We start from the raw sequence: 21601 nt of genomic DNA, 5'->3' as shown, positions 1-21601 counted from the left end.
ATGTTTTATTTATTAGCGTGGCATCAATGTGATATCCCATAGCTTTGATGATTAAACACCTCTATTCAAATTTAAGGAGGTGTTATTTCTTTATTTACTTCTTATACTCTCAATATTACTAATCATGTATATTACTTTGAATTTTCCACAAACTTATTAGTTTGTAATAACTAAAAATTAAAATGAATTATATTACAAAAACTCCTACATGCTTGGCTAGAATTTTCTCTCTGAAACATAGTCACATTTTGTAATAACGTTCTCAGATTTACAACATCACACCATGCTGACAGGAGATCCAAGTTGTTGGAATTTAGATAAATAGTAAAGGAAAAGGAGAAAGTCACCTAAATCCCTGATAGGTATGTTAGAGACAAGCTGTGTGAAGATTGTGATTCAAAATGTCTTTTAGAAATTTTAAGACTTCTTTTTTTTCTCAAGAGGTTGAGAAAAAGAGTCAAATGTAAGATTTGGAAGTCATTCCCAATAATCAGTCAAAGAGAATATTCTGCACAAAATATTCTACGGAAGAAGTCAGCTCCCTTCTGGCAAGTGAGCTAGTGGTTAGGGCTGGGGTGAGAGAAAGGCATGTTTTTCATTACATATATTCTGTTGTACTTTTTGAATTTTTACCAAGTGTATGCATTACCTGGTTTCAATGAATTAAATTTCTTTAAATAAAAAACAAAGACAGCTATTGCTTTGCATAATGGGCCATGCTCTAGCTAATTTTTAAAAGTACCGTTGTCTAAAGGTATCCAGTTAGCATTGTGGGCATTATTACATGTGGATGGTTTTGGGGGAGAGGTATGGAACAGAAATACAAAACCACACTTCCATGAAAACTTATTAAAGTTCAATAATTTTGGAACTGGATACAAAATACTCAAATGTGCTCTATTTAGAGAAGCGATGGATCCATAAATTAGAAGTATTTATTTTAAAACAGGCTTTGGTAGAACCTCTTTACTGCAAAGCATTTCTGTTTTGAGGCTGGAACTTGGCATTTTTCCTAATGATTTCTTTTCACTACAAGATGAGTTTCTGGATACCAATATCTCAGCCTGAAAGCCACAATGAAAATTATTTCTATCATCTCCATTCTCACATCACAAATTCTGTAAAGATTTGTCGAGAGTAAATGTTCTCCCACATAAAGTGTTACTCTCCCACATAAAGGGAGAATAGGCTATATAGTCTGATCTGTATCCCAATTCTATAGAAAATGGTCCCTAATCTTGTGGGGGTCAACAGAGCCCTTTCAGATTAGGATGAAAGCTCTGGACCCTCTTTTCAGAAAATGCACACAAATAAAAATTATCAGACATTTGCAGGTTTCTCATAGCTGATCTGTGAACTACCCAGAGCTCATGAAACCTGGATTAGAGTCCCCTGTTGTGGACCAATCCTCTTTCCTGACACTACATATAAACCTATTGGCCAATGGATAAATTGGTTAACTAAATGGATAACTAAGTAAGTTATCTGATTACTATAGGGCAAAATGCTAATATTGGGTCTAATCCTGAATTCTTCCTAAGTAAAAAAAAAAAAAAAGAAAGAAAGAAAAAAGTCTCTTTTTATATCAAAAGCTCCCATAACTGATTTCTGGATACTTAAACTATATTCTTGAGACTAAGCTGGTAATAACTTATGACTACAAAACTAACACACGTGAAAAGATAAGAATGACTTCTGGCACTTAGTTGGTGGTTGATAAAATTCATCTTTTATTGGTAGTTATTATTCAAATACAAAGACCCACCATGTGAATGTAAAATCCAAATGACCACAGTGATTTTTAATCAGATCTGGTCTTAGATCATGTCATGGATTACCACAAATGGGATGCTCTAAGGGGCTCACCTTCCTTCTCCATCAGATGAGAGAAGACTCTGCCAAGTCCCACAGGAACACAAGATAAAAAAGAGTGACATGGAATGTTCTGTGCCTTCTGTGACCCAAGAACCCAGGCCTAATGGCTACTAGGAACCCTGGCTACACCAGCATCAGCAGAGCCCCCACTGAAAACCCCAACTGATAAAGATCTGTAGGCCTCCAAATCTGGCAGAAACAAATGTATCCCCAGAGTGTATCTATTAACAGTCCTTAGTTTCCTCTGTCATTTTTTTTGTTTGTTTATTTGGAGAGAGAGAGAGAGAGACAGAGAGAGCACAAGGTGGGGAGGGACAGAGAGAGAGAAAGAGAATTCCAAGCAGGCTCCATGCTGTCAGCACATAGTCCAACACGGGCTCAATTCCACAAATCGTGAGATCAATGACCTGAGCCAAAATCAAGAGTCAGTCACCTAACTGACTGAACCACCCAGGCACCCCTGTCTGAGTCAGTTTTGAAGCAACACTTGGCCTCTTGCTTGGGGCTCTGTCAGCCCCAGGACCTCTCAGCTTCTAGGATTCTTGGTCTATTTGGAGGAACAACAGTGCTCTGGGCCGCCATTTTCCCTGAATCTTAACAATCCCATGTTTAGCCTTCCTATCCCCATCCCTTCATCTGATCTCAACCTGTCTTTCTTAAGTCATTTTCTTTTTCATCATCTGGATCCTCATCCCCTCAAGAGGAAACACAGCCTCCTCTTGGCTTTTCATTCACAGACAGACCTGGTTTACAACACGAACTGCCAAGAGGTAACACCTACGTGAAAGGGTTGCTGTCATTCCTTCCTGCTGTTGTTCACCTGATCGGGAGGAGACGGGGGCAGGTTAGGGGAGACAGCAGCTGGGCTGGATCATGGGACAGGGGGAGAAAGAAGGGAAAGTACAGCAGAGATGGGGAAGGCACATGCAGGTGCGGGAGTGAGCAGGAGTCTGCTCAGGGATGTTTCACTGACGATCTGCCCTTCAGTTCTCTGGGTTAACACTTCTGGGCTTGTTACGCGTTTCTGCTCCAGGGAGCAAGCAGGCACAATGCTGGTGTCCAGAAGAGCAGGCAGACGGCCTCGGAGAGGGGACAGAAGGAGAAGAAAACCCTGTGCCGTTCTCAGGAAAGGCTAGGTGGCTCTGACAGGCTCGTCTCTCCATAAAGAACCTGAGGATGAGACAAGACCACCCTGGAACTGGGAGGGTTATGGTGACCCCTCCTCCGTGTTCCACGGAAGCGGACAGGTTCCCAGTAGCACTTGCATCCTCTGCTTGTGCCTGGGGGCACCTTGCTGTCAGTAACCTTCCTGTCACCCTTAGGATGACAAGACACACAAGGAGACTTTCTCTCAAAATGGTTCTGAGTCTCCCTGGCAGCCACCCTCCTCTTCCCCCACTTCCAGCCCCTACATGCCGCTCTGCTATAACTCATATCATCAGATTTTAAAATTTATTTTCATATATTTATCTTCATTAGACCGTGAGCTCCTTGAGGGTCACATGCTATTCATGTCTGTGTGCCCAGTGCCTAGCACAGCACCTGGCACTTCATGGATGCCCAACTAGTGCGTGCTGATAAGACTTAGGTAGATAAGAATATCTGTATAAATTAACAGAGGCAATACGGCTGGAAAAGGATGTACGGCCACACTTAGAAAGTTTTGGGTGCCAACACAGATGGTTTAAACAATGTCCCTGGGCAGCAGAGACCGCAGCACTAGGGGTCTGAGCAGGCACGTGTATATCTGAACTCCTCCATCTGTATCCATCCACCTCTACCTCCCACACCATTTACCGGGTGCTTCCTTGGGGCAAAGGGATTGACGGTCTCATATCACTTCTTCCTCAAAACCTTTAGTGATAGGATTACTGTTAACACCTTTTACAAATGAGGAAAGAGGTTTAGGCAATTCAGTAACTTGCCTGAGGACACAGAGCTCCTCACAGGCACGGCCAGACTATCATCAGAATCTGGCTGATTCCACTCCCTGGTCTTTGAAAACCATGCTGCCTCCCTTACACTGGCTAGACTGAGGAGAGACAAGGCAGGTAACAGTGCTGGTGGGATGGAATTGAAGAGAAAGAGATAAACATACAATTGATTATAAAAGGAGGCCGGCTGGGACGGGGAGAACCAAGGGGGGAAATCAACCTGAAATAGTGAAGTAAACTTGGTATTTCCTACTAGTCTTTTTTCACTTTTTCTGAATGTTTAAAAGTTTGAATAAAAAGTTGGAGGGGAAAAAAGGTAAGTCTGACATTTCAGACCTAAGAGAAGTCTGAAGAAGAGGCTAAGGTGAGGGAGAAGAAAGTATAAAGCCACAGGCAGAAAGCAAGAAAGAGAATTTCAGGAAGATGAATTGCCAACTCTGTTAAAACTTCTCTAAAAATTTCTTAACAATGTCAGGACTCATAATAGTTTAGACTGTTACCCACGTGCTTGCAATTATTACTATTGGGAAGTCATGTAATGATTCTAATTTATTAATTTTATTTTATTAATTATCATCTCATTAAATATGCCATCTGCTATGTATGATAAAACCTTTGGTAATTAAGGGAAGAAAATGTTGATGGAAGCAGTGTGAACCACAGTAGTTTTCAGAGAACTAACATTTTTCAAGCTATTTAGAAACTTCATAATTTTCGATAAGTAAATCCTTTTTACAGCGTTGTTCACAAAGTGGTATATATTCCTAAGTAGGTGGATCTCTTATTAAATGCCATATCTGATCATTTTACTACATTTCCCCTTTCCAAGTTCTGCTGTGCTTTTTAATAGGGATTAGAAACAAGTTATTATAGAGATGTTTTCTCCTTTTCAGTATATTTGTACGAGGAAATTTATTTTTCTAATTTTTTTAATGTTTATTTATTTTTGAGGGGAGGGGGTCAGCAGGGGAAGGGCAGAGAGAGAGGGAGACACAGAATCCAAAGTGGGCTCCAGGCTCCAAGCTGTCAGCACAGAGCCCGATGTGGGGCTTGAACTCATGAACCATGAGATCATGATCTGAGCCAAAGTTGGATGTTTAACCTACTGAGCCACCCACGCACCCCTGTACTAGGAAATTCTATGAATTTTAAACAAAGTGAAACATGGGCAAAAATGCCCTCCAAACAAAGTAAAACCCACAACAAATAGAAAGGCCTAGGGGCGCCTGGGTGGCTTGGTCGGTTAAGCGTCCGACTTCGGCTCAGGTCATGATCTCACGGGCCGTGAGTTCGAGCCCCGCGTCGGGCTCTGTGCTGACAGCTCAGAGACTGGAGCCTGTTTCAGATTCTGTGTCTCCCTCTCTCTCTGCCCCTCCCCTGTTCATGCTCTGTCTCTCTCTGTCTCAAAAATAAATAAACGTTAAAAAAGAAAAAAAAAAAAAGAAAAAAAGAAAGGCCTAAAACTGAAAAGCCATTTTCATTAACACTTATTGGTAAGAGCTGTGGTTTCCCCAGAACTACTAAAGAGGTAGATACAATTCCGGACAGTGAAGAAGAGAAAACAGTTACAGATGCTCAAAAAAGAGGACTCACTTCACTGACTTCAGGAGATATTCCAATCCCACCCATTTTTCACTCAGACCCAAAGTTTAGAGCAGTGTTTGGGGGGACAGGAGAAAAGTGGCAAAGGGTTTTACCATCAAATCACTGGCATCTTTAAAAAACGCAAGCAGAAGAGTGGTGGAAGAGACACAGGTCATGGTACAAATATCCAGAAAAGAAATCTTAAGAAAATTTTGTTACAGTGCTATAAAATAAGGTCCACATAGGGGTAATAAGAAACAAATGGTGGCAATATATGAATTTGTAAGAGCATTTATAAATGCTTTAAAGCAGTAGAGGGAAGCAATAAAAAAAGTTTTAAAAACTCATTCAATTCATGCAGACAGAACTAAAACACATTATTGCTTATATCATGTGATTTTTCACAAACCGTGAGATCATGACTTGAGCAGAAACCAAGAAGTGGACGCTTAACTGACTGAGCCACCAGGTGCCCCAAACTAAAAACAATTTTTTTAATGTTTATTTAGAGAGAGAGCACAAGCAGGGGAGGGGCAGAGAAAGAGGGAGACACAGAATCCAAAGCAGGCTCCAGGCTCTGAGCTGTCAGCGTGGGGGAGATCATGACCTGAGGTGAAACCAAGAGTTGGACACTTAACTGACTAAGCCACCCACGTGCCCCTAAAAAGGTTTTTAAACAATAAAATAAACTTTTTGTTGGGGACTTAATGGATTTAGAATGTATGTACTTTAAGTTCATGAAAAATGAAAAGTCAGCAGACCAAGATAAAATATTTGCAGGAATTACAACAAAGGATTAGTATCTTGATCAAATAAAGCATTCACATAAACTGATAAATAAATGCCAATGTATGGGTGAGTAAATATGATCGGGAAAGAAATATGTAAAGAAAATCTCAACCATCCCAGCAGTAATCAAAGAAACACAATGACAATAACAGTGCCTATTATAATGGAGGAAAATATATAACAGTCATGCTGGCCAAGGCTCAAATAGTCCTGGTGGCAGGAAAAAAAAAAAAAAAAAACTATTGAAAATAAATGTGATCATATTTATCAAGAGACATAAATGTTTCCACACCTTTCAACTTAGTATTCTTTTTCTGGGGATTTATCTTAGAGAAGTGACTGTCAAAGTATATAGTCCAGGGTTGGGTCGGGGATCACAACATTCTCAAGGGGCCCATGAGCTCAAAACTCCCTTCAGAATGATGCTATGATATTACTTGGCTTTTTCACTCTCATTCTCCTACAAAGGTAGGTGGAATTTTCCAGGAGCTACATGATGTGGAACGACAAGACTGCTCTGACAGATAAGAGAATATGTGTTTGTAGGATGGTGGAATTGAAGGAAGGGGGTGGATTTTGCATGTGATTCTCACACTTTCAATAGCCAGACCACACAGGCAACCTCTAATCACAAACCCTTAAATAAAAAATCCCACTCACTGTGTCTCTAAAATACTGTTTGCCATTATTACTTAAATCTGACAGAAACCCCAATTTGGAAGTAGAATGTCTATATGAGAGAAGGAAAAATTACACTAGGAGATTTAACACAAACAAGGAATAAACATATTTTTCAATCACAGAGCCTTAGCACGGAGCAAAAATGCCAGACAGGTAAATGCAGACCCAGATGCAAAGGGGCACAGTGCCCACTTACCAAAGCCCACTGCTGGAAGACAGGTTCTCAGCCCTGGGTGCCCAGTACGCCCATCTGGGGAGCTTGAGGAAGCCAGCGACACTCAGGGCCCCTCTTCTAGAGATTCTGGTTTCAGTGTTCTAGACAGGGCCCACATATGGGAAGTTTTAACTAGCTTTCCAGGTAATTCTAATGTGGACCTAGTTTTTAAGAACTACAACTGTAAATGATTAAAGATAACAAAAAGTTCTTGCCTTGCAAATGATATAATTTAATATTTTCCATTCACACAATTTGTGGCTTTGCCTTCTTGAATTTGCAAACCAAAAAGGGAGGAGGGGGGCACTAAATTTTCCAATTCAGAAGGCAATCAATCAAGATTAACTTGGAGCACTCCTGACAGCAAGACAGGATTTAAGTCAAGGTATCTTTATAATACAACTAGGTGGCCCAGGAGCTAGAGAGCTTTCCAAAAAGTCATCTAGCAGAGCTGGATTAAACCAGGAATAGATCAGAATTTCAGGCCAGACCACTCTACCACATCAATAGCCTTTAGGAGGTCTGTCTTGCATTTATTGGTTTGGGCCAGACAGCTCAAAACACTGAGGTTAGTGAGATCAACCACGGCAAGCCTGCAGGAATTCAGAGAGGCTGAGTTGTGACAGGATTTCCTGCTGCTCCTTCCTCGGTGTCAGACACCCTGTCCCAGTGACTGTGCTCTAACCTCTCCGCGGCAGCCTGGAAACTACACAGGAGTGGAATTTGACCCAATGAGAACAGAAAAGTCCCATGACCACAGGGCTTCCTACACTTAAAGAGCTTAACAATATCCCCCAGTCCATACCACGAGTTCTTTCTGAATCTCAAGTTCTTAAAGTTTTCCCAACTAGAACCGTCTTTGCCCGGGGGACCCATTAAACCTCAGAGCGGATTTCTCCAGATGATGAGTGAACAACAAACAAAACACAAAGCCAGGCATTTGGAAATACAACACATGACACCCTCAGAGGGCAGGCGGACCCCTATTCAAGCTTGCCAGGGCCAATCACAAGGAGAAGGCAGAACACAGCACAAGACAGTGAAGTGAGGAAGCCCTGCCTCTCCTGCGTGCTCAGACCCTTGGGAACAAGCTGCCTTAAATGTTATAATTTGGTGAACTGACCCCAAGCCTTTGGGGATGCTGAAACCCAGCCTTGTTAGCCACATAAGAATTCAGAACCAGATCTCTTTGTCTTCGGATGAAATGATATCCTTGATGGAAATGAATCTCTCCCTCCCTTCCCTCGTATGTCCTCCAGCATGCTGTATCTTTCTTATAGTACTTTCCAGTTTGTCTTACATCAGGATGGCTTGTGTTTGTGCTTGTCTGTCTTCTCCACTAGACTGTAAGCCAGACAGACAGACGTGATACATTTTACACCTCCACAGTGTGGGAACCAAGTACATATGTTTGTTGAATGTGACGGGAGTTTCTTACAAATGAAATTTTCAAAGTGGCATCAATTAACATGGAGTTGAGAAACTCCTTAGAGGCATGCAGTGTGGTAGGTTAGCTAGGGGAGCGATGAGGGCCACTGCAAGACAAAAGTGCGGGGCGTGGGAGGCAGGGAGGGGTCAAAGGCAAGCTGGCAAATGCACGGCCATGGGAGGCATTTGAAAACCTCTGCTCCCAGCAACTTGTACAAGATCCCAGTATCCTGTGCACACTCCTGAAATGAACACCCAGAGACGTAAAGAAGCGACGACCACTGCTTACGGCAGGCACACCCTGCCAACAGGTCTACCCGCAGCATCTGGGCATTCCTGGCACCTGCCAGCCAAGCCTTTATCTGTTCCAACCCCCTGATCATCTTCTGAGAAACAGTGAAATCATAGCTTGCGGAGCTGGTCTGACTTCAAGTCATCAATAATGTAATAGAGTTCCCATAAACACTAAGGACTTCATATAGTCTGAGAGCGGCAGGCAAGATACCTACTGGGCGTCCAGGGGATGAAATACCATCACTCTCAATCCGTTTCCTTGCCCCAAATTTATTTTTAATATATGCCATTCAAGCATGTCACCAGATAAATACATACGACATTTAATATTAATGTGATAAATGTAACTAGCTAGTTCTGAACAACTGTCTTTGTTTATCTTCTGTAAACATATTTAAGATCTCAGGCTAAACAAACACATCCTTCACAATCAAAAAGATGAACCGTCACTCCCCCCTACACACACACACACACACACACACACACACACACATCACAAATAAAGATGAAATCAAATTATGTCAGTCCTATTGTACATATTTAGGTCTGGTGGAACATAATTAGAAAAGCCAGAGACGCTTCAGAGTATAATTCTTCAAACCAAAATGCAAACTGTGACATACAATACTTCCCCACTAAAGAATAAAAAAAGATACATTCTGACCTTGTAGAGCATATGTCCTTCTTTCTCTGTCACTCAAAGTTCCCAGACATCCAGTGAATATCTGTCCCTTATTTGGACAACAAAATACACCTTCATGGCCGATAATTCCCTGTTTGTATCTATTAGTGTTCAGAGGATGTCAGTCCACAGAGAGAAACCCGGCGCTGGTCGTTCTCCAGAAAAGCTCAGGCAGCCGAAGGCAATAGGAAAAGACTTCCTGCATACATATATATGTGTATATATTTAACTGTAGTTACCTCCCAGTAACTTCACTCCCTTCCTTTCTGGATTTGAATCATTCCACACTCCATGGAAAAGCTCGAGGACAGAGGAGTAAGACCCTGGCGCAGACATAAGGTCCAAGTCATTGGAGGCTTCCGCTTGGTTTAAAAGAATCACAACTGTGAGGAGAGTCAAGAGAACCAGCCAACAGGATGTGTGTGGCTGGAGTTCCTGGCATGAAATCCTGACTTTCATGTTTATTTTTGGATGTATTTTTCTTAGCCCTTTGATGCAAATTTCTGGCCTGGGAAGTAACACTACAGTACAAGCTCCAAAGTTGCCAAAAGTAAGCACAGACTCCCGACTTGGGAGAAATCAGGCCCCTTGGCTCTCGGTTCCAGCTAGTCCTCAGATGAGGGTGTGGGTTCCTGTGCATTAATAGATAGGCATCCCTGTCTGAGGATGGGTCGTGCAGTCTTGCCTCACTGCTCAGGGCCACTAAATACTTACCTGAAATACCAGCCTATGTTGAAAGCCTCCCATTAAAGTGCATGCAAAACAACTTGAAATTGTTTGCATGCTAAAAAAAAAAAAAAAAGAAAAAAGAAAAAAGAAATTGTTTGGATGCTAAACATAGTAATAAAACCATCCAAAGGACTTCTAAGATTTTTATGTTCTGATATTCTGTTTTAAGTATTTGGCTTTAATTTTTCTGACAGCCCAAGACAGACAGGAACATCACGTCCATTCAAGCAGGGGCAGATGCCTCTGAGAAGTATATTATTCTGATAAGGTTTTTAAAGCGCATCAGCAAAGACTAAGCTGCTGTTATTTCAATAATTCCTATTCTCATAGTGGCTTGAAAGATTATTAATGGGAAAGGACTCTTTCTACCTGCATAGTCCAAGACAGGCAGTAAATGGAAATAGCTAAAAAGCTTTTCAGGCCCACAACTGCCAACGTACCTGATAGAATCTAGAAATAATACACTCTGAAAACCAGGGAATAGAGACAGATGTAAAATATTCCTTCGACAATATTCATTACTCTTAGAAATATTCCTGTTTACAAATTCTATTCTTTTCCTAAGATAGAAACATGCACCTATTTCTTTGTTTTACCATTCAGTTTTGTATCTCATAAAGCATGAAATGGATTTTCAGTTACTTAACAATATTTGCTGAGGCCACAGACACATTTGGGGAATAAACTGTCCCATAACAATCATTACATCAGAGCAATGGTTCTCTGTGACATGGGATCCCTCAGTTAGAATAAATTCACAAAATGTGCCAAGAAGTTTCTGGGTAACAATTACAGCCAAGAAATCAATTTTATTGTGGCATGGGTCAGACTATAAATTTAAAATACTGCTTTTATTTTTAGACTCTGTAGTTTTATTGCTGTCTTTAAATTTCAAATGACTTATTCATAGACATATATTGTTATGTTGAACATTTTCAAACATGGCTCACAGTGAAGGAAAGCTTTTGGCCAGATGATGTCCATGCAACTGAAACACAGCTAAACAGGAGGTGGCACACAAGTTCAAGGACCTCTCAGTAGTGTCTGTTACGAATCTGATCAAGAATCTACTTCTCTGAACACACCGGACTCACCTCCTCATCCAACTTCATGTATTGGGAATAGTCTATGTAGAGATGTCAATACATGCTACAAAGCTGAAAGCATCTTCATACAGATATACCATTAGATGGAAAGTCAACAAGAAAACAAAACAAACAAAAAAACAAAAAAACCCAAAAACTCTTGTTGTAGTCATTTGTAACCATTGGAAGCCTTCTTATCCTATATGTGCTGCAAAGAAATTCAGGGAATTGGACAGTAAATCAGTTCTTGATTTAGTCCAAGAGCCACCAGCAGTCACACAATCTTGGATCAAATATTAATAACTGGCTTAAAACTCCCAAGTCTACACTTAACTACTCTGCCATTTAACTTCTTCACGGAGGGTACGCAATGCCACAAGTGGCACAAAGTTTAAATTTATGGTTGTCTCAAGCATTGAACGTGACATTCCAAGACTTTTCAATTATTTTCCTTCTGAATGAAATTCAGAAACAGAACTATCTCCTCTCCTCTTCCTTCTCTCCCTCCATCACCTATATACTGCTGAAAAATGAGATGTTTTATACTGTGGTTCACATATTTTATTGAGTTTTAATATCACAGAAGCGTGACAGGAGGGATGCATTATCAACCAACTCTGAATAAATTTACCATATTCACTTAAGAAAACATGACCTAGTTTTAAGACGGAGCAACCCAATGTTCTCAAATCTAACCATAAATTAGCAACTGAAACATGGAAGAACAGGGAAGAAAATAGTTTTCATTAGGAAAGACGCAGGATGCAAAGAAAAGCATCAAGATGCTACCTCTGTTATATCTTGGGGAATACTTTTTCTGATTTATTGGTTATTGAATAATGCTCTGGCTACATTTATGGGAATCACTTTTTTAAATACTCTAGGTGTTACCAGCTTGACTTACAACATAATAGACAATATAAAGCAGAGGTATCCGGGATGAAATTGAATAGGATTTCAAAATCTCACATGTAGGTCTCTGAGTGTGTTCTCTTCCTGCAGAGAGCTGAGGAAACTTGCCTTTGGTCAGGAAAGGAAGCAGGATTCCCTAGCTTTGTGTTGCCATTAAAGTCCCAAGTGTAAGATTTAAAATAGACTATTTGCTCAGCCTGTTAAAGAGCTACTTTTAGACTGTGCTACCTGGTAGTGGTTATAGATTGTAACTTTCAGAGTGAGAAGAAATAACTCAGAATCCTGGTTTTATCTTTTGTCCCCTTTAAGTGACAAGGGCATACATAGATAAGGAGACAAAGCTAATCAAGGGGGTACTTGACATGCAATGGGCCCAGGATGACATTCTTCAAAGTAATTAGTCAAATGAGATGAACATGCAAACTTAGACCCATGATTCAGGTTACCTAGTTTTTACTATCCCTAACCTGTAGCCCAACACTGAGTTACTTACCTTGCCAACAAGAGAGGCACTATTATCCAGCTTACCTTTCTGCTGCCTTCTTCCTGCCACCTTACAGTTCGATGAGGCTCCTACCTGAATCCTTCCCTACATAATGCTTTCCTTTTAATGCTTGGCTTGCAGATCTCACTCAGATTTCAGCTGACAGTATGAGTTTGGGTTTTAATTTTGCTAATGGGTATTATTTACTAGTGTGATAGATGGCTGAGTTATAAACTCCATTATCTAACATAAACATGGAATAGGTATTCTGAATATCAGATATTTTGCTAGCAGATTAGTGCCATATGTGTCCTCAATGGATCCCTCAAATTCAAATAGAAATAACACTTAATTATAATGATTTTTATACTCTGAAATACTATTACGACTTGGTAGCTTATTTTCTGTGTTCTCCAAGTAAAACAGAAGTCCTCCTGGAGAGAGGGAGCTCTGTCAGTCTTGTTTGCTGCTGCATCTATATCTGATAGGAGACACTCAATGAGTATTTGTTAAAAAATGAATGGTAGAGGGGCACCTGGGTGGCTCAGTCGGTTAAGCGTCCCACTTCAGCTCAGGTCATGATCTCACAGTTTGTGAGTTTAGGTCCTGCATCGGGCTCTGTGCTGACAGCTCAAAGCCTGGAGCCTTCAGATTCTGTGTCTTCCTCTCTCTCTGCCCCTCCCCCACTCATGCGCTGTCTCTCCATCTCTCAAAAATAAATAAATGTTGAAAAAAATTTAAAAAAACGAATGGTAGAATAAACAAGTCAATCTTTTTTATTTAGAAAGTAATTTAGAATTTTACAATTTCTTAGGATTATCATGTACTATATATATATGCACAATTGTGCCCATTAATAAAGTTCTGATTAACATGGATTGGTAGACGATGGAGTTTCTTGCATTTCCATTTTAGCCTGTTAAAATGCTGATTGAGCATGTAATTTGCACTCTGAACTTAGTTATGTGAACAGGCAAATAAAATGAAGTATGCGACTAATCTCTTACTCCCTATGAGGTTCCAGTCCCCCACCTGTAAAATAAGAAGTCAGACAAAAACTCTGTCCTTTCTTTTCAGCTCAATTAAGTCACTGGCAGGGGACATCAGAAATCTGCACTGAGGTTACACTTTAAGGGCTGGATCCACTGAGCTGCAGAATCATGTGGCAAGGTTGGGGATGCCAAAACCACCCTCAGTATCAATACCCCCATTTAATAATTTTCCTTTAAGGGAAATATCTGTGGAAAATAGTACTAAAATGTACTCAACTGAAGTCTACCGACACACTCAAACTAATAACACTAATGCATCACCGATAGTAAAGCCTCCAGACATGATGAACTTCCTGATGTACTTATTATCACCTTTGAAGCTTTCTGGACAAAAATGTTTGATCTGATCTAATCAAGCTTTTAGCTCTAACTTCCTTTTATAGAAAACCCTGGAACAGGGGTACAAAAAGATACCATGAGAAAATAATCAAACAAATATTGAATTTGGGAGAAACTAACCCAGCCTTTTTAACAAGCCAATGCTATGGAAAGGATGAGAGAGACAGAGAGAGGAAAGAAGGGAGAGAGGGAGGGTGGAAGGGGGGAGAGAGAACGGGAGAGAGAGAGAAGGAGTGGGGGGAGAGAGAGAGGGACAGAGACAGAGACTCAGATACAACAATCAAATGTAAGACGTGGTTCTTTATTTGAACCTGGTTTGAAATATAACAGATATAAAGGATACGTGTTGAATATTTATTTATGGGTATTTATGGGAAAACCTGAACCGCGGACTGGATATTAGATATTAGGATGTTATCTTTAGTACTGTAAGTGAAATAATGGTATTATTGGGTATGTGGCAGGATATTCTATTTTTCTTAGGATTATGCTGAATATTTATGATGAAATGTCATAATGTCTGTCATTTACATTAAAGTGGTTCAGCAAAAAAAAAAAAAAAGATGGAGCAAATATGGCTACATGTCAGCAACTGCCAAACTAAGTGGGGGTGTACAGGTGTTCACTGTATTATCCTTTCTGGTTTTCTGTATGTTTGAAAATTTTCCTAATAATAATAAGTTTTTCGAAAATGTTCACAGGTAGCTACTTCTCAGGAACTTCCTTCACAGTACTGAGGGCTCCTAATTAAAATAAAATTTTAAATATTTCCACAAACTATCCTCGATGAGCAACTTGAAAAAGTCATAACAGACAAAAGCAGTTATAATGACATACATCACAGGTGGAAATCATTTTTGTTCTTAAGCCAGTTTTCCAAATTTTCTTTTTTTGGAAAAGACTTGTTCAGTTTACCTTTTAAAAATGAAAGATCCAAAAAAAAAAAAGGCTTATTTGCCTCAAGCTTGGTCCCTTTTAATTGACAGAAAACCTCTCCACACACACCTCATGCAAACCTACTTCAGCTTTGCCTTCCTAAAACTAGCTTTTGTCTCTGAACTTTACAGAGCAGTTGGAGCTCTTTAATATTTTCTAAGAGGAACATTTCAAACAAGCAACCCCGCAATTTATTCACTACTGCCAAGAATAAAAGTAACAGGTTTTACCACCAAGGCCTTCCAAGGCTTTGCAGGACTTTTAAGGCAAAGCATCACTCATTCACCTGCAGGTTTGCTCCCTTAATGCATCTGTCATTTGTTTGGCTCTGGAGGAAACTATTTGATTACACAAAATTCTTTTAAGATCAAGTTTAAAATCTTAGCCACACCGGGACAAGTTGCAAAGCCTGCCAGCTCGATGGGTTAACACTTGGACATACTGAGCCAAAGACAAAGATAAGGAACAACCACAGGTTAAAATCAGAAGCTTGCAGAACTGAAAAGGAATGAGCGTAAAAGATGCAAGGTTTAGCTGGGCCTTTCTAAGTGCTCCATTTGCCATTACTACATATAAGATGATTTATTCCCCCTACTTCTTGCAAATGAGTGCGATACCCGAAGGGGCGCTGGTAAGCAGTGGTAAATGCAAAAGCCACCGGCACCGGTCGCATCCATCCACCGCTGTGCCACCAATGCATTCTGAAGTTGGCAAGTAACCAGACATCTTTATGTCCCTCATTTCCCATACCTTATTGCAGGGCACATCATTTTTAAAAGCATTTAAATGAAGCAGATGTTAACCCCATTCATTCCACTTTACCAGGAAACATGTCAATGATGATTTTTAAAATGCAAAAGAAAATGTCAAAGTATTTTGTTCCCTGGTTAAGAATACATCTGTGGAATAGGAAGGAGGAAATACATAAAACAGTCTATGGTCATTCAAGAAATAATTATAAGGTATGTCAAACTACAGAAAATTGAGCAAGCACTAAATTAAAAAAAAAAAAAGGCGGGGGTGGGGATGTCTTATGTCAAAATGGCTTTTTCACTCACTCATTTCAAAAACAAGTTTTGAAAATTAAATTCCATCTACCAGCTCGGAACAGAACACATTAAGGCTTGACTGTAATGCCATTATCCACGTGGCAGCTCCTTTTCTTTTCCGCAACTAGCAACTACGTTAATTGACAGAGAAGCCTTGGGGCTCACCTCCCATAGAGCCTTGAAGTCCTTCTGCTCGATGCGGAGCAGTTCACTGCTCTCCCTGGTAACGATGGTCGCATGGCGGGGTGTGTTGTCCAGAATGGACTCTCCAAAGGCTGTCCCAATTCCCAGGGTACAGATGGTCACTGCATCCTGAGAATCCCAAAAATCGGTCATGAGAAAACTAAACGTTTAACCGACATGGGTGAGTTGTCTTTTCTTTGAATTTAAGTTTAACTTATACACAATACAGCACGTGATTCAACTGCACAGTTCATCAAGTTTTGACAAATATATACACCTGCGTAATCATCACCAAAATCAAGACATAGAACATCCCTATCACCCCAAAATTTCCTTCATGCCCCTTTCCAATCAAGACCCTCCCTTCAGAGGTAATCAGTGTTCTGATTTCTATCACCATAAAGGAGTTTTGCTGGTTTTAAAACTTCATGTAAAAGGAGTCAGACAATACGCTCTTTTTGGTGTCTGGCTTCTTTTGCTCCACATAATGTCTCTAAGATTCATCCACATTGTCTCATGGATCAGTAATTTTTTTTCCTTTTACTGACGAGTAATTCTCCATTGCATGGATATGTTACAATTTGCTTACCTATTGTTCTATTTGTGAACATTTGGACTGTTCTAGTTTAGGCAGATTATGAATAAAGCTGCTAGCAGTAACCTTCTTCAAGTCTTTTTGTGGACAGTATTATCTTTTTATATGACTACTATCTGCTTTAAGAAAAAAAGGAGGGAATCTTTTGAAAACGAACAGAGATTTTTACTGAGAAGGTTGCAGTTACAATATTTCAATAGGAAACTAGAATGGGGGTGCTTGTATGTCAGCCTGTCTTGAAGAGATGAGGAAACTGAGGGTCAGGGTAGTTGATTAACACGGCCCTAGTTCACACAAATAATAAGTAAGGCAGTCAGATTCTAACCACGGTTATCTGACTATAGATTCCAAGCCTTTTGTATCATGCTGCCTCCTGCAGCCACAATAGAGTAAAAACAGCATCAGATGAAGTGCAGTGTGGCCGGTTTATAAACTGCTGTGAATCAGTGATTTAAAAGTTTCTTAAGGTATACTAAAAAAGTAATTTCCAATCTGCATGCAACATTGGTGATAATATTTGCATTTAATCCTAACTAGTTTCAAATAATGCAATAGCCACTCAAAGCCACCTGGACATTAATTTTGCAGGGCATTATCAACTAACGGAGATACACAAGGGTAATCCTCTGAGTTAGAAAACAGTTTGCCTTTCATGCATTTAAGACACGATAATAAGCAAACGTTATTAAGATCAAGTTAGTGACTCTGTAATCACATTACTAAGACAAATGCCCATAAGAATCCAGTTCCTTGAACCATAGCAAATTGCTTCTGCCCAGATATTACCATATAAAATTGTGTTTAGGAAAATAAAATCAATAATATCTCAGAAAAGAATGAAAGATTGGGGGGAAATGTATGAATAGTTTGCTAATAAATTTTCTAGAGAGGCAGTTGCAGACAAATTCACTCAGAAAAATATCCCCAGAACCGAAATATCAATATTCAGCAAGTTAGGTATCTCTGAGTAATTTTCAAACTCTAGTAAAAGCACAAGAGGGATTATGATGAATCACAGACTTCCATAAATTCTCTAGAATATCAGGTTCCCTTGAGAATCCTACTGGCCTACTTTATCATCTGCACCCTTTGGAAAGGCTTCTTTTGCCTAATTTGTACCTTCAGTGTAAAATTCTATTTTAAAGCTTGACAGGTATGGAACCATTAATATTACTCCTGCCACTGTTCACGTAGCTTAAATATCTAAGGTTATCCACAAAGTATAATGCAAAGGAACTATGACAATCTGTTATTTGTGAGCTAGTTGTAGATTTTTATGGATTATAAACAGTCTTCTCCTCTCTCACCTCCTATCCCTGGCTATGTAGTTTGTCACCAAGAGGTATACAAAGAAAGAGTAGGCTGTGAAAGTCACATGAGCCTGGCTTCTCGCTAGTGAACACCTCTCGTGATGGACAAAGGATTGAAGGTATTCTCGGCTCTCCCCTGGAGAGTTTAACAATTACCCGTGCATTATACATCTCACCACATTAGTCCTGTTAGTGCTGCCAGTGCCCTGCTGAGTGCCAAGTGTCAAGACACATGTCTTGACCTCACGTGTCAAGACCTCTGCAAGGAGGCGCACCCAGCCTCGGCCCTTTGATCATCTTGGCCCATTTCCAGTGTCCCTCACTCTCCCACCAGAACTGAACATGGAACCCATCCTTCCCACATTTCCTCCTTCATATGTGGTCTTCTTAAGTTTATTTTATTTTATTTCTTTTTTAATATATGAAATTTATTGTCAAACTGGTTTCCATACAACACCCAGTGCTCATCCCAACAGGTGCCCTCCTCAATACCCACCACCCACCCTCCCCTCCCTCCCACCCCCCATAAGCCCTCAGTTTGTTCTCAGTTTTTAAGAGTCTCTTATGCTTTGGCTCTCTCCCACTCTAACCTCTTTTTTTTTTTTCCTTCCCCTCCCCCATAGGTTCCTGTTAAGTTTCTCAGGATCCACATAAGAGTGAAACCATATGGTATCTGTCTTTCTCTGTATGGCTTATTTCACTTAGCATCACACTCTCCAGTTCCATCCACGTTGCTACAAAAGGCCATATTTCATTCTTTCTCATTGCCACATAGTACTCCATTGTGTATATAAACCACAATTTCTTTATCCATTCATCAGTTGGTGGACATTTAGGCTCTTTCCACAGTTTGGCTATTGTTGAGAGTGCTGCTATAAACATTGGGGTACAAGTGCCCCTATGCATCAGCACTCCTGTATCCCTTGGGTAAATTCCTAGAAATGCTATTGCTGGGTCATAGGGTAGGTCTATTTTTAACTTTTTGAGGAACCTCCACACTGTTTTCCAGAGTGGCTGCATCAGTTTGCATTCCCACCAACAGTGCAAGAGGGTTCCCGTTTCTCCACATCCTCCCCAGCATCTATAGTCTCCTGATTTGTTCCTTTTGGCCACTCTGACTGGCATGAGGTGATATCTGAGTGTGGTTTTGATTTGTATTTCCCTGATGAGGAGCGATGTTGAGCATCTTTTCATGTGCCTGTTGGCCATCTGGATGTCTTCTTTTGGTCTTCTTAAGTTTAAAGACAGGGAGTCACAAACACAAGGCAGGATCTTAAAGTTAGGAGTAGAAAACCTCGCCTGGAAGGAGAATTACTTCTAAGTTCAAACGTAGCTTTCAGCAGACTCACTATTTTTAGGACAAATGTACCTAAAATCTGAATGGGTTTGGGAAGTATGGGTTGGGCACTGGGAAGAGGTAGGTCCTGAGAAAAACATTTTCACTCTAAAGATTAATTACTATCTTTATAGTCCATGAATGTTATTTTCTGAATCCCAGACAGGGCCTTGCAATGTGCTTAGAAGAGAATTATCAAAAGAGAAATGTGCAATCTAATGTTCTCTCATTTAACAGAGCCAAGATAGGTTGCTGAATATGCACACTGAAACGTTGAATGAATGTAAGTCAATGAGGTGGGAGCCCTCTGACTTTGGTCCACACTAACATCTAACCAGATCCCTATGGTCAGAATTCCAACCTTGAACCCCTGCAGATAGGCTGAATGCATGCCTTTGGCTGGGGCTGTAAGTATCCATTTCTGAATGTAATATTACTATTTCTTTAAAGTTTACACATACTCTAGGGGCACCTGGGTGGCTCGGCTCAGTTGGTTAAGCATCCAACTTCGGCTCAGGTCATGATCTCAAGGTTCATGGGTGAGAGCCCCGCGTCGGGCTCTGTACTGACAGCTTGGAGCCTGGAGTCTGCTTCGGATTCTGTGTCTCCTTCTCTCTTTGCCCCTCCTCATCTCAAAAATAAATTTAAATTTTTTAAATAAAAAAGTTTACACATACTCTAAAGATCTGCTCATGTCTCCATACATGTTCAATAGAGACTATTCAGATTATTTTATTTTCTGCTCATTCTCAGATTAATGTGCAGAAAGAAAATATTTATAGCGACACAGAGACTGAAGACACTGGTCAGCACCTGCTCAGGGAATATAAGATATTAACAGAAGCAAAGAAATGTTCTATTTTGATAAGATGGCAATTTACTTTAAGGATTTCCAAATATGAAATATAGTTTTAAAACTCTGAGTGTCTTCAACATAGGAAGGTAGATTGAGCAGATGCTACTGGAGTCCTGCCGGACTCCTCCCTACTCTTCACCTCACCCCACCCCCAAAGTCATTGTAGTTTTCGGGACAGTTGCAATACACACGTGTGGCTTCCTCTCTCAGGCATCTGCATTGCTCCGCCTGAGGGCAGAGTGCTGGGCACTCGATGCCTGCAAGAGGCAACCTCCACCAAAGAGGCATGAGAGGAGGAAGATAAATACCCGAGCTTCCTAACTCTACACGGTTCGTGGAGGATTGCCTGGAAGAGTGAGTTCAGTTGAAATCTTAACACACTTTTATTGGCTTTCCCTCCTTCCATGTCTCACTTTTCCACTTCCTTACAAGGCTTCCTGGGGTCATCTTCAAAAATAACCACTTACAGCTCAATCTTAGGCTCTAGGTGGAATTCCAGGGAAACCCAAAACAAGCAAGTGGGTTAGCCAAACATGGCTGTGAGTCCTATGTTACACTGAGACCTCTGGGGAGGCACAGGGCTGAACCGGCATTCCCAAAGGGACTTCTGCAAAAGGGGCAGAGACCAGCTTATCACTTACTGCTTTGCAGCAGACACACAGTAAGTGCAAGATCCCCTGGGTGACACAGGGAAAGACTTCCTCGTGTTATTAGTAAAGCATATGGGGTCTCTGACGCCAATTCTAGTATATAAGTAGGGGTCATGGGCGCTCAAAAAAGGAGTGACCTGTGGCATGTCACTGACATGTCATCTGGTTTCTTCCTCCAATCTCATGCAACTCTCTTTCACCTATCAGTCAACATGGTCACTCCTTCTCTTATCCTCTAAAACACTTAATAACCAACTTATCCTTAATGGTACACATTCTACAGTGCGTCAGCACGTACATGGATCTCCACGTGTGTGAGTGCACTAAGCCAGTATCTTGACTGTGATGCCTTATTTATTCCTCACAACAGTTAAATGAGATAATGCATTTAAACTGCTTCACACAGAGCCTGACTGAAAAGAAATGTTTAATAAATTGTGGGTATTCTTACTGATGGCAGTATTAGAACAATTCTGCAACATCACGGCTATTTCACAGGCTGAGGAAAATCAGGCCTAGAGATGTTCAGGAATTTGTCCAGGAGCATGGCTAGTGAGCAGGAGTTCAGACGAGAACTAGTAAGTCTAATCACCTCTGCATATAC

The 21601-nt window shown here is 40.6% G+C and overlaps 1 protein-coding gene across 8 annotated transcripts in view; it reads right to left on the bottom strand.

Annotated features, from left to right (window-relative positions):
* Positions 1-21601, bottom strand: part of RAPGEF4 (Rap guanine nucleotide exchange factor 4) — a 291293-nt gene that overhangs the window by 207434 nt on the left and 62258 nt on the right. For 6 of the 8 annotated variants that reach the window (XM_023259461.2, XM_023259462.2, XM_045033954.1 and 3 more), the window contains one exon: positions 16233-16379. In XM_023259461.2, the coding sequence (XP_023115229.1) occupies positions 16233-16379 (147 nt within the window). Of the gene's footprint in view, positions 1-9463; positions 9696-9720; positions 9742-16232; positions 16380-21601 lie in introns of those variants that run through there. The other 2 variants (XM_019838273.3, XM_019838270.3) reach the window with 2 other exon arrangements.

The sequence above is a fragment of the Felis catus genome, chromosome C1 (genome assembly GCF_018350175.1).
Source record: "Felis catus isolate Fca126 chromosome C1, F.catus_Fca126_mat1.0, whole genome shotgun sequence".
NCBI lineage: Eukaryota > Metazoa > Chordata > Mammalia > Carnivora > Felidae > Felis > Felis catus.
Note: the sequence above shows the minus strand (reverse complement) of the source record. Positions and strands in the feature narration are given on the sequence as shown.